Source organism: Chaetura pelagica, unplaced genomic scaffold (genome assembly GCF_000747805.2).
Source record: "Chaetura pelagica isolate M959 unplaced genomic scaffold, ChaPel_1.0 scaffold42, whole genome shotgun sequence".
NCBI classification, from domain to species: Eukaryota; Metazoa; Chordata; class Aves; order Apodiformes; family Apodidae; genus Chaetura; species Chaetura pelagica.
In genome coordinates this window covers 765,443-778,868 of record NW_009952575.1, presented here as the reverse complement: position 1 = coordinate 778,868, position 13,426 = coordinate 765,443, and the positions used below count along the sequence as shown (strand labels likewise).

The 13,426-nt window shown below is 37.7% G+C and overlaps 1 protein-coding gene across 1 annotated transcript in view; it reads right to left on the bottom strand.

Annotated features, from left to right (window-relative positions):
• The window catches only part of SMARCA2 (SWI/SNF related, matrix associated, actin dependent regulator of chromatin, subfamily a, member 2), a 101,176-nt gene that overhangs the window by 36,991 nt on the left and 50,759 nt on the right, over positions 1-13,426 (bottom strand). The window contains exons 21-26 of the mRNA XM_009993615.1: positions 10,375-10,461; positions 9,434-9,480; positions 7,658-7,824; positions 6,127-6,290; positions 4,317-4,544; positions 812-889 (exon numbers count right to left, since the gene is read on the bottom strand). Of these exons, the coding sequence (XP_009991917.1) occupies positions 812-889; positions 4,317-4,544; positions 6,127-6,290; positions 7,658-7,824; positions 9,434-9,480; positions 10,375-10,461 (771 nt within the window). The remainder of the gene's footprint in view (positions 1-811; positions 890-4,316; positions 4,545-6,126; positions 6,291-7,657; positions 7,825-9,433; positions 9,481-10,374; positions 10,462-13,426) is intronic.

Genomic DNA, 13,426 nt, shown 5'->3' with positions numbered 1-13,426 from the left:
ATGGAAATGTCTGGCTAACTAATGATACCTGAAACTTTAAACCAAGTCCTTGTTCCACCTCACAGAACAAAGCAGCCCCTGTAGAATTCAAGGAGACGGTGCTTTACCTTCAGTACTTAAGAATTCTCCTCTTGCTGTGTCAGTAACTCAAAGCTCCTCCAGAAATCCTCACATTGTATACACACTAAAATGGAAGAGCCGTACCTACACTGACATTTTAGTATTTATTCCAACAGTGTTGTAGTAGCACTAACAACAAAGGAATTACTAATAAAAATTACTTGCTTGCATTTGAACCACTGTCACCAGCTCCACTTCGGTTAAGTATTCAACAGCTGGAATAGCAGAGATGCACCTAACTGGGCCCATGACAGTCATCAGCAAAACCTAGTTAACTCACAAAGAAGAGCACTATCAGTCCACTACTTTACTATATTGTTGAATTCCTGTAGTTGTCCTTACCAATAACCATAACCCAAAAGCCAGAAGAAATGTTGAAAAATAAAAGTACATAGTAGAATCAGCAAGCCAAACTGTGGCTACCAATTTTGCACTGTATATTCCTCAGGTCATGTTAGACTCTTCCTCCAGGTTGGAAACGTTCTACTATACTGTCCACAAGGACCTCTGAAATCCTGTCACGTGAGGAACTCGTATTTAAGCAGATGACCCTTCTCTCCTCAGATAAAAAATGCAAGTATATAAAGCCTACTCCTCCAACAAAGTTTTCCAAAATTTGAATGACAAAATATTAAGGCTTTTTTAAAACACTAGAGAAGATACTCAACTTACAATCACATATCATCCTTACCATAAAGAGATCAAATTCCTCCTCACGTCGAGCAATCATCTGATTCAGAGTCTCATCATCAGGAACTTCATCTTCCTCCTGGTTACACAGATGGATAAAGGTAGTAGGTAAAAGCTATGTGCAATCTGAGTTAACAGCCTCCATCAGGTCAGCATTGCACGGACCCTCCTTCTGTTACGACAAGTGTGAATGACACTCAAAATGAAACTAAAACTTTTCTTGAAGAGTTCAGCAATTCAGAAGTAAGAGAAAATAGACATACTTAGCGAGACAACTGGTACTTACTACCGCCTTCATAAATTCAGAACAAGGAAATGAGCAAATATGCAGCCAGGAAATTTTGGGTTGTGGTTTTCCTGGGTCAGAAGCACAGTTAGTGCTTCAGTTAAAATATATGCATTTCCATGCTGCTGTCCTACAGCACTCCCTCAGAAATACCTCAAAAATACCATTCTGTATTATGAGGTCCTTGCTGTCAAAGCAAGGAGAATAAAAAAGTCCTGATTAAACAGAAGAAATGAAATATGTCATACTGGAAAAAACCACTGCTGAATCCCTCTTTCTCTTGACCATTATCTGCTCACAAAATTGAGATGTGAACCTCTGACTTTAGACAAAATTAATTATTTCATACAACCAGAAACAATCCTTGGAAAAACCATGTAGAAGTGTAGAATTCAACTGAACAGCTGTGATACCCACTTTAACACAACCAAATCCACTATGTAATCCCTGGATTACTTTGAAAGCACATGGCATTTCAAATCTGACAACACAAGAATGAAAACTGTAGAACTACAGACATGTTCCTATGTAGGGCTTACTGAACCTATGTTACAGTATGCTGCAGATCTAGAATTTTCCAAGAAAACTCATGCTGTGTACTCAGTGAAATGGGAATATAGAACGCTGCATACAGCATCCAAAAAACTAACATTCTGTAGCTTTCTGTATTCTCCATAAATAAACAGAAAAGGCCTTTATCTATATCCACACATCTTACTTTCCCTCCACTGGCAAGATTTATAGACCTCAGAAAAAAATACAAGTCTTATCAATGCGAGTCCCAGTTAACACCTCCATATCTCAATGTATATGTAACTTGAATTTTAACCTGAAAAAAGCAACTGGGAAAATCAGAGAGAGCTAGTTCTTCTCACTTCCAGTCAGTGATCTTTCAGTGTTTAAGAAAAAGAAGTTACATAGTTACACTCAGAGAGAAAAAAAAGAAAAAAAAAAAAAGAGTACAGATTCCTTCTTTTATGATCAGTGAAGGTTTCACATGCTTCTACTATCTCAAACAGAGCAACTAGTGACCAGAAAAAAATAAGGGATCCCACAGCAGAAGCTGTAACAACAGTGTCTGCATCATCTGTGGTTAATCTGAGTAATCCCACTGTCAGCCAGGTAGGCTTGGTAGAAGTAAAACTCACAAACACCAGTACAACAAAAAATGCCTCCATTAACAAGCTACTTCTAATCACCTGTCATACATTCCTTCCTGAATAAACAGAAATTACCTCTTTGCTTTATCTAGTACTCATGAGAGAAAAAATATCAAAATGAGCAGGAAAGATGAATGAAAAACAAGTCATTTTGACGCGGAATTTAAGAAAACTACTAAGAAAGCACGAATAGAATATGGTGTTCTACGTAGAAGTGCCAGAAACCATTTGATATGCAGGTTTAAAGAATTCTTAGCATGGGAATTTTTAACTAGGTGGTCACTAAATAATCTCTGTTAGTCTGTATTTGCAAGTCAAAGTTGTTTTGACAGTAATAACTTTTCACTGAGAGATGTTTCTTGTCAATGTCTCATTTGATACTCAAATTTTATGAAGAAACAGTGTTTGACCCATGCAGGATGGTACAAATCCAATCCCTCTTACTCCTCCAGCAGCTTCAGTGTTTGGTTGAAGTTTTGTGCAGTCTGTTCACAACTAAATTTTCCTTGAAACCTTCTGCCTCAGTCCAGATGACTGGAGTCAGACTGCAATACCCATGCTCGCTTTAAGACCAATACTGGGTTATGGCAAGCAAACCTTGGTTACATCTGTCCTTGCTTGAGGATGGCAGACCAAATCTATTTGAACAGCACCCCAAAAGCAGATAGCTCTGGAGTCATCTATGAAATAGGGCATGTCAAGTAGGCCTGCAGGGCAGCTCTGACTTTTGAAACATTTTAATGCTGATTTAAAAACATGACAATTTTCATAATAAACTGACAGGCGTACTGAAAATTTCTATCGGTTTCAAGTTCATCTGCCCACTCATACACAGGGTGTTGGCTACTTGAGAAGTATAGTTTTACTTAAATAAAAATGGTACACATACTTCATCCTATTTCTGCATTCAATCCCTAAATAAAAGACAATTACTGATAAGACTGATACCTTGTTTTCTTACAAAAAATAATAAAACAAAAAAAATTAGCTTTTTCTAAATGCATAAGACAAGTAGTTTACACAGAAGGTTAATTATTGAAGAAGTAAACTACTTGGCCTTAGAAACTTTACACCACATAATGGTGTAAAGCACGCCCGTGAAACACAGACTAAAGAACCTTCTTTCCTTTCATTGTGTAACATATTCAGATGTACGAGGCATATATATAGGAAAAATTAAGCTTGAAATCTCTGCATCTTTAACCCATACAGAGTATTTTCGAGGTGGGAAGAAGTCATTGCAGAATATGATTTTGTGTGTCTTTAGTATAAATTACACATTTCTATATAAATGTGTAATATACAATATATGTATTTGCTCTCCCAAATGCAGCTTTCATCCAAATGGTGAATTTTTTTTGCACTAGGAGAAGAGTCTGTAGTGACAAGCCAAACAAGAGGCTCACCATTCCACAATCACAATTCTGGAGAAGAGCACAATGAAAAGGCAGGGACATGCAGGCAGTGATTGGATAACCTCACTTCTCAGGTGTAAGGAAAGAGCTGACAACCGTTTTTAAACAGCTAAATTTTTTCCTGAAAAGGAAGTAGTATCAAGAAATCCAGGTTAGACACAAACCCAGAAAGAAACAGTTATTTTGCCATCTTGCCCTATGCCCCAAGCACATCACAGCAATACCCAGGACCCAATAGCAGAGTATGCAGGTTCATGACTGAACCTACGTAGTGCTAGTTGCTCAGCCTGTCTGAAAATCAGATTACCTAGTTTAACATATAAACTGTATTTAGGAACTGTTTTGGTAAAGATCTTTGTCTGAATACAATTTTTGCCAGTATTATTAAAGAGTGGAAGAGGTCTAAGTTACAATGCCTAATTCTATATTAAGAGATAATCATAGCCATTAAATCATAATCTTATATTATAACCTACTACTGTGACCAAAAAAAGAGGGGAAACTTAAGTTGTTTGTTTGGACTGGATGGTAAGAAAATGATGACATTTCTAATTTCAAAGGAGATTATAATCTTTGTAACTGATTAAAAAAATGACTCAGTACTTCCTGGAACATCTACTTACTGATTATTTCTCACCACCTTACCTCATTTTCTTCTTCATGCTCCAATATAGCCTGCAGGAAGGCTCTCCTTTCATGGCTTGAAGACTTCTGATCAAACATTCCAGCCTGAATAACTTTTTGATCTACATTCAGCTTGTATTTTGCAGCAGCAAGTATCTTCTCTTCCACACTGTTGACAGTGCACAGTCGTAGGACACGAACCTCATTCTGCTGACCAATTCGGTGAGCTCTATCTTGGGCCTGCAAGTCCTATCAGACAAAGAACACAGAGAGTGATTTATACTGTATACTGTAGGCGTGCTACAGAAATAATTCTCTGCTTAAATTACATTATAATGTTGAATTGTTTTTGCTTTTAAAAGGAAGAACTCAAATTAACAGCCCACCACAATTCACACGGTTCACGCCTCACTGTTTGCTTTCCCAGAATTTCTTGAGACCCAGGTAGGGCAAAACTTGAAAGGAAAAAACATGGACATGCTCTGTACAGTGTAAATACAGAAAGCCAAAAGCTTCCTGAAGCATGTGCTGTCACTGAGAAGGGGTGATGTATCTTTTTCCTTTCTATTCAAAGCTCATGGCCTTCCAAGCCAGAAGGAACCCTAAAGTAAAATATCTATTGACTACAGGAAAAGAAAGCAACAAAATTACTATGAAAAAACACATGCATTAACTTATCTAAAAAACATGTTAACTAAGAATTATTTGATCTGCTGAACTGCCTGTTAACTTGGAGCATTTTGGTCAATACAGCTTAAATGTTACTCTCCTGATGGAAATTTCATCTATACAAAACTGAATCAACATAACTATTTTTTGGTCAAGTGACCAGACTTAGAAAAATGCTGGAAGTAAAAAGTACACTGCAGGTCACAGGTAAAGATTTTATTAATTCAAAATCTTATCTGTTTTTTCATGGAAAAGAGAAATCCAAATACAAAGCTTTATTTGCTTTTTGATCTCTAAAGATAATTGTTCTGAATTTCTTAAGAAATTGTTTTTAATTGGTCACCATGGCACCTATGGGAGATCTGCCTTCCAAGTTCTATATAAAACTCTTCTTACTCTCTCCCTTACTTTTACATGCAGCCATTGACTATGATGTGATTTGCATGTATCTGCACAACAATGGAAAACAGATAGAGATGTGTACTTCCATAGATACTTAACTTATATTCTTAAAAAAAAAAAAAAAAGCCATTAAGGGGATAAGCAAAACTTCAATTAATGTGTACTTCCATAGATACTTAACTTATATTCTTAAAAAAAAAAAAAAAAGTCATTAAGTGGAGAAGACAAACTTCAGTTAACTCTTCTGGCTTTTTAAACATAACCAAAGTGGCTTGACACCCTCTTTTCCTGGTGAGCTGTACTCACAACTACCCACTCACACCAACAGTCTAAGTTCAGTATCTCAGGTCAAGACTGCTGCAATCAAACAGCCACTCATTTCCTGAAATATACAGCTCTTCACTGAAGTACTGCAACCTACCTATTGAGGACACAAAATGGAAAGTTATTGATTAATGTCCTAAGGATTAAAGAATCAATATAGTTATACAAATGAAGCAAATCTGTAAGGCCACTAGCTCCTAGTATCCCAAGACTCAGAAAAAATATGTACATAGACACAGAATCATTTCACTGATTCAAACCAAAATATTTCCTAATTGCAGCAATTTGCCTCATGATTTCCTCTCAAAGCAGCATTTTATTACTTACCTGCATCTATTCCTTTCACCCCAGGCTGTATTTCCAATTTAAAGAAGCAATTCAAAAAAGTATCATTAATTCTTTGCATATTTAATGAAGATAAGGAAATAAAAATAACCTGGTGAGGATTCCAGTCACTATCAAAGATTATAACAGTGTCAGCAGCTTGGAGATTCAATCCTAGCCCTCCAGCTCTTGTACTCAGCAAGAAGATAAAGTACTGTGACCCAGGTTCATTGAACTTCTTCAACAGAGCAGCTCTATCCTCAGATTTTGTTGTGCCTGTAAAGAAATAAAAACCAATATCCTATAACAAAGATGTGAATTGAAATACTACAAATACAATGTCGGTTGTTAAAGGTACATTTGGAAGGGAAATTTCAGCTCACTTGCTCTTTGCCATCTCTGCCATATTTTCCATAATGAACACTGGTCATGAATGTTCTTGTCATCTGTCTACCATATCTAAGAGGCAGATTTCTAGATACCTTTTTTTAAGTATTTCTTTTGGCAGTTCAAAAGTGGACTTTAAAATGTTGGCTAACATTATTATACATTTCTATGACTCACATGAATTTCAGTTGAAGTTACTATACACAAACAGAAGAGAGCTCCGGTTTTGATTAATGCCTTCTGGCCACAACAGCATTTAACCATTTTTTAAAGTTACTTAAGTACATAGATTTATGAAGTGTCAGTGTTGTCATACAGCGTTATCCACAATTACTACAAGAAGACAGAAAATTATTAAAATGTCCTATCGTGAGGGTGATGGTGTACAATGTTTGAGAGAGAGCAGGCAAGAAATTAAATCATGGTGAAAAAGTACAAAAAATCCTGAAAATGTAGACTAAGTTTCAAGCAAAAATCAAGCCCTGTGCATTCTGGCGACTGGATGAATTTTACATACTTTGACAACAGTCTACACAAATCACCTTTGCCTGTTCCACTGTTTGCTTTCTCTTTTTTATGCTGCCTGTAAACTATATTGCCACAGGTGTTCTATCATGAAAAAGAATTAATTTTAAATTCATGGTGTAAGGTAATTTAAAACATTTTAAATGTAATATAATTAATAATTCTTGACTGCAAGCATTAAAACACCTGCAGGCCACCAGTGCAAGGATGGTTTTGTTAGCTAACTTAAGCTAGTGATAACTGATTTGGACCTCCAATATAAAACCTCATTTGAAAAAGAGATCAACTCCTAAACATCAAATCTGCACGTAATCTGCATTCCAGGAATAGACCTGAGTGTTCATCAAAACAGTCCCTTGACCAAATGGTTTTCAGGTTAAAAAGATGAGAGGAAACAGTCTAGGAGCGAGGGAAACAGATAATTACTTAAGACCAACTCTACTGAGAGTCAGAAGTACATCTTGCTCGGCATCTTGTCTGTGAGAACAGAGAAAATTCTAGTAAGCTGCAGCTTAAGGGTCTACGGCCATAACTTCATGATAAAGGCACTTGACAACTCTTCCTTCATGGATTTGTAAAAGAGTGTTGTTACCTTTTTATGCTTTTGTATAGCCACATCACAACACTGTTGTGCTAGGAAGACACCAGGAAGAGAACCCAGGTTTCCCACTCAGGAGTTACAAACATGCTACCTCCTAACTTATTATTTAGCTTTTTTTCATTTAGCTTACCATCAAGACGCAGGTATAGGAAATTTCGAAAGGCAAAGTAGTCTTCCATAATGGTCATGAGTGATGTCATTTGACAGAAAAGAAGCACACGATGGTTAGTGGCTCGTAACTTTGGTAGAATGCGATCAAGCAGCTCAAACTTCCCTGAGGCCCGATAAAGTTCAGCTCTGTTGAACAGGAAAAGAATGGTAAATCTGCATTTAGAAAAGTTTTTAGTCATTATCATGTCAGAGTATAACAGCTTAATTTACTTTAGATAAACAAGGCTAGCAGCACTTTTCTCTCTTTCAAATTATGCTGATTAATATTTAAAAAATTAAATACTCATGTGAATTCATGTTAGGAAAAGATTTTTTCTTCAATTATAAAAACTGTGTGGACTTTCAACCACTCAGAGTACCTCCCTTAACAAGTCACTATCCCTGGAAATACTTAAAAGAAATGTAGACATAGTGCTTAGCAATATGATTTAAGCACTGAATGGGTAAATTAGGTTATGGAAGGACAATTTAGGTTATGGTTGGACTTGATGATCTTCAAGGTCCCCTCCAACTAGGATGATTTTATGATTCAGTGATTCTATGAAACATTATTTCCAAGTTAGATAAACATTTTATCAGTTAAGACATTAATCTGTTAGTTTTGCTTTCAACAGACATTTACTGCAGCTGTATATTCTATTCATTAGGCACGTGTTAGAAACAATTCCCTTTCCACTCAACTACTATGCACATGAAAGTGCAGTATTTCTAATTGAACTAATACCGAGACAATGGGAGGAGTTTGACAGAGAATATACTTTTTAGCCATATAACGTTAGGAGAATCATAGCAGCACAGAATGTATGGGTTGGAAGGGACCTTGAAGATCATCTAGTTTCAACCCCCCGCTATGGGCAATGAAACGTCCCACGAGACCAGGTCACTCAGAGCCCCATCCAATCTGGCCTTGAACATTTTCAGAGATGAGGCACCCACAACTTCCCCATGCAGCCTGTCCCAGTGCCTTACTACCCTCAGAGCAAATAATTTAATAAGTAGCCCTGAACAGTGTCTAGTTGCAGAACAGACTCTTAGCACTGAAATTCGACTCATGACTGAGAAGATAAATTAAACAGAATGTCTATATCAGCACTACAGCAATATGCATTGCAAAAATAAATTTGAAATAACTTTTTCTAACCTTCAGTCTGTACTGTCAGAGTAAAATTTATTATTAATACTGCTATACTTAATTCCATGAGATACACAGCCTTCTGATATGCATAAGTACATAATCAGCAAAAGACTAACCTGTTTCAGAGAAAACTAGTTTGGTATAGTAGTTAAGGAGACAGAGAGTCTGGTATTGCTGTATAAAGCATCAATTTCTAGACAGTTGCATGACCAAGTGCCAGGAACAAAACTTAAATCTATTTCATGTCAAATAATGTAAGAAATGCTACTTTAATTTGGAATAAAGATGGTAAAGAGTGAAAACAGCAACAATAACAAGAAAGAAGAAAATTCCAATTGGTCATTCCCACGAATTTCAGATGGTATCTAAGCTACTTCAAACTAAGGGGTAAGGATGACATCAGTTTATACTCTTATCTGCCTGTCCTCCTGAAAGAGATGGAGGGTCATAAAAAGTTAATGTAACACTTCTAGCACTGTTATCTTTTATTTTAGGTATGTGCTGTGTACCTCCTCTGCCTCTAAAAATGGCTCAAGTATTTTAGCAATATATTAGTTATAATATAACATTATGAACAGGAGGAAAAACTGAAAGAGTTACCCGTTGATAACACCATTTGAGTAGCCCAAATGTTCAGCGAAGGACTCCTGTAGTTACAAGCAATAAACATATTTTTACAAACTACACAGTAATCCAAAATTGTGCATTCTTGTATCAATTAAATTAAATATGCGAGCACTAGGGTTTCAGTTCTGTTATGTTCATACTCTTGGAATCTATCTTCTATAAACAGTGGTCTGCTTAATGTTTTCCTGTTGTACTACTATTTTAAATTCATGGTTTGCAGAAGTAACTTCTATCAGTGTACATTTTATCAGATTACAAATACAGTAGAGCCTAATTAACTTATTACTAGAAGATCCAACTGCAAATTACTCAATTTAATTGATTAGCACACAAGAGAACAAAGAAAACTACAACTATAATACTTTAGAGTAGGTACTTACTTATACCTCATAAACTTAGCTACATTCCAGATACTTATGATACTTTCTAGCTTCACAATACATTATATTTATGTACTTTGGGTCCTAATGAGAGATACTATATAGATACTACATTTTTGCTGAAAAAACAAGGTGGACAGGACAAGTTTGGTTGATACTGTAAAAGCTTAGCAGCCTAGAAGTTATAAAGATCCTACAGATGCATCTCTACACATCACAGATCAGTTGTTAAGTAGAGAATAAGTTGCTCTGAAATGTCCTAAATTGAAAAAAATCTTAATTTTTTTAATACAATGTCTCCACAAGATTAAATGCTTAAAAAATAGACTTCAGATTACCAATAAAAAGCTGATGGTTGGTCCACTTGTTCCTAAAAATAAGGGACCATAATGGTTATTTTTTCAAACATGTCCTTGTCAGCACAAATAAATTGGACAGAGATGTCCTCTCTCACACACGTAAGCTTCCACAATAGTTTTCTCTTAAGTTAGCCACCTGAACAAAAAAAACCTCCCAAAATAAAACCTGTCTTACCTCAATGTGTTGAAACATGTACGGGTGATTGCATATCTTTCTCAATTGCATGATGGTGTTCATAAGTGTTTTTGCACCACCTTTTCCCTGTGGGTATAAACAATGCAAATAAAATTATTAATATAATTTCTTAGCTTATTAATAAAGCTTTTGAAACATATTTTTTAAATGCAGGCATCCCAAGAGTGAACACTGCATTACTAAAAAAATCCACAAAACAACAACCAAAAAACCAAACCAAAACCCCCTCAAAACCTCCAAAGGACCCAGGAGTTATTGTACAGTTGTCTTGCTCTATAAATTCACCTATCATAAAGATGGGCCATAATGAAAAAGGAAGACCTGAAAGTAATCCACCAAGTGCATTATGCAGCTACCTGCAGTATTCACAGTGGGAAGCAGAGCATCTACTGTCCTGCATACTACTTACTTACACTGTTAATTATTAAATTATTCAAGGTCCTCAAGTCTGAACCCTCTTGACAGGAAACACTTCTAGCCAAATGTTTTTTTTTAATTCTACAGTACCTCCTCCTGTCTGTTAACTGACCTCTGGGTTTCTCTTTCCAGACCAAGTAAAACACAGGGCCACAGGCAGCTAAAAAGCTAGAAATAGCCAAAATCTTGAGTCATCTTAATACTTAACGAAGTATATTCTCAAAACCTACTCTGCAATGAATCTTTTTTAGAAACAGAAGAGAATTCAGGTAATGGTCCATTGTGATAGGTTAAACTGTACGGTCAAAAACTGCAACTGGTGGATACATCTTTGAGAACATCATGTCATATCAACGTTGCCAAACACTTCTTGCTTTCAGTTGCCATTTTGCTTTGCTGTTTTATGAAAATACAATCAGTGACTGGAATATTCCAAGATTACTGGATGGCTACTTCAGATTTGTTTTAAAAACCTCAGCCAAAACAATTTAGTAATTTCCAACAGCAAAATGGGGGCAAAGTACACTATTTGATCATACTATACACTGATAATGTTCTCCTCTTTTTCTGGAAGATACAGTGAAATCATTCATGCAGAGTAGTGATTCTGTTTGAAAAGGGGTACTCCACACTTCCAAAACTTGGTTTTGTTCCTTTCAAAATCCCTGCAAATTTGCTCCAAAATGCGTTTCTTAATTGTTGTAAAAGCCATTTCCTAGAGCCTTCCAGCTTAATGAACCTTCTCTAATCTGAGCTGCTTGCAGGCTAAAGCTGTAGAAAGACAACATTTTTCCCTAATGCAGTACTGTCTGACCACTGAAGCCAAGCATTCTCAACAAGCACCTGCCTCTGTTGGCAAGAGGCAGGATGAATAGGAGAGTCTGATGAAGCAGCTGTTAAAAATAAATAAATTGAGAGTGGCAAGAAAGGAAAGATTTTAGACCTTTGGGGAAAGGGAAAGAAGAGGCAGGTGTTCAGAAGAGAAAGGTAATCTGAACTGGTAAAGTAAAAAGATGGGTGGAGAAGCAAATATGGGAAAATCAGCAGAAGATTCTGAGCTAGTGGAAGACAGGAAACAGTCTGGAAAGGAAGGAAAATATTGTGATACAAAATTACATTTGTAGGTGTGGGAAATGGTTCCTCTTTTTCCCCACATAAGTCTACACAAAATGCCTTTTAAGTTAGCCAAGACCTTTTGCTGATGATACCCAGCTAACAGACCAAAAACAGGCCTGCTGCTCAAGGACAAACAAAAGCAAAACAACAGATGTGGTAGAAGGCAGGAAAGATGGGGAACAAGTTATGCATTGCTCCACTTGGGACTCATGGATGCCAACTGGCTCTGGACAGTGACACTGGCTGGACAGGTGGGTCATGGGGGCATAAAAGGTGGCGAGTGCAGCAGGTGGGACCGAGGTTCTGACCCCTGGAGCATCGGGTCCTTCCCGCTGCCGTCGGGGCCGTTTTGCTGCTGCCCCCCCCCGCGGACCACCAACTGCCTGCCCGCCCATGGGGAGGGGTCGCCCCTGGCACTGGGAAGCCCCCACGGACCTGCTGCCGAGCGCTGCCCGCTGGAAAAGAAGTCGCATCCCGGGAGCCACATGCTATGGAAGCGTGAACGCACGCGCACGCACACACAGACACTCACACTCACACACGCACACACACTCACGCATACACACTCTCTGTCTCAAGTCCTCCCTCTCCTTTGATCCACAACCCTCTCTCAGAGGGAGCGCCTTAAGGGCACAGCAATTTTTCCATCACTTCCCTAAAAGACACATTACTTCCCTGCTATATCCCTGGCAGCCATTTGCCATTTTTACTTTTTCCCTAAACCACATCCCACAGATTCTGTTAACCCTTAATAAACCGGTTAATTCGTAAACTAAACACTGGTTTCAGTAGCAGTTTCTGAGCATGGTGGGGGTGCATTCTAACTACCACTCTAAGATACGGTCCCGCAGCGGCCGTTCCTCTGTGAGAGACAAACGTCACGTGTGACCCTCGGTCTTGTTCAACAAGCCCTCCAAACTGGGGGGAAGTTAGGAAAGCACCTGACAGCCGAGAGCCCCCCTGGCTAACAGGGTGCAAACACAAACTGTGACACTCCAGCTGTTCCACAGTGCCTATTCAAGATATTTCACACGTATTATAATGTGAAAAGTATATACAGGTGATGAATGGCAACTTGAGCACTCTGTATTAACTGGGTCAAGTTTCATGAAGGCATAATCAACATCTACTAATACGTAGTCTAAATCTGACTGTATGATTTTGAATCCGACTGCAATGCAAGCATACAGCCTTAGCTGGCTGAAACAAGGCTTACACTTAACCAATAGCTCTGAAAGACATGATGAATAACCTTCTGCAGCCAGTGCTGTCACAATCACAACTATTCAGGTATATTACTGGATTAAGCTTGGCCAAGGGAAATGCTGTTTTTTTCCAAACATTGCCTGTTTGCAGAATAGCACTGTTACTACAGTGAATACAAGCAGTATCTCTTCCTTGTAAACAGAGTGCGTGAGTTGCAGTCTTGTGAAACAAAAGCATGTCTCTGATAGAGATTTCTCTTCCCTTAAGAGATAGCTGCAGAAAAAACAGGCAT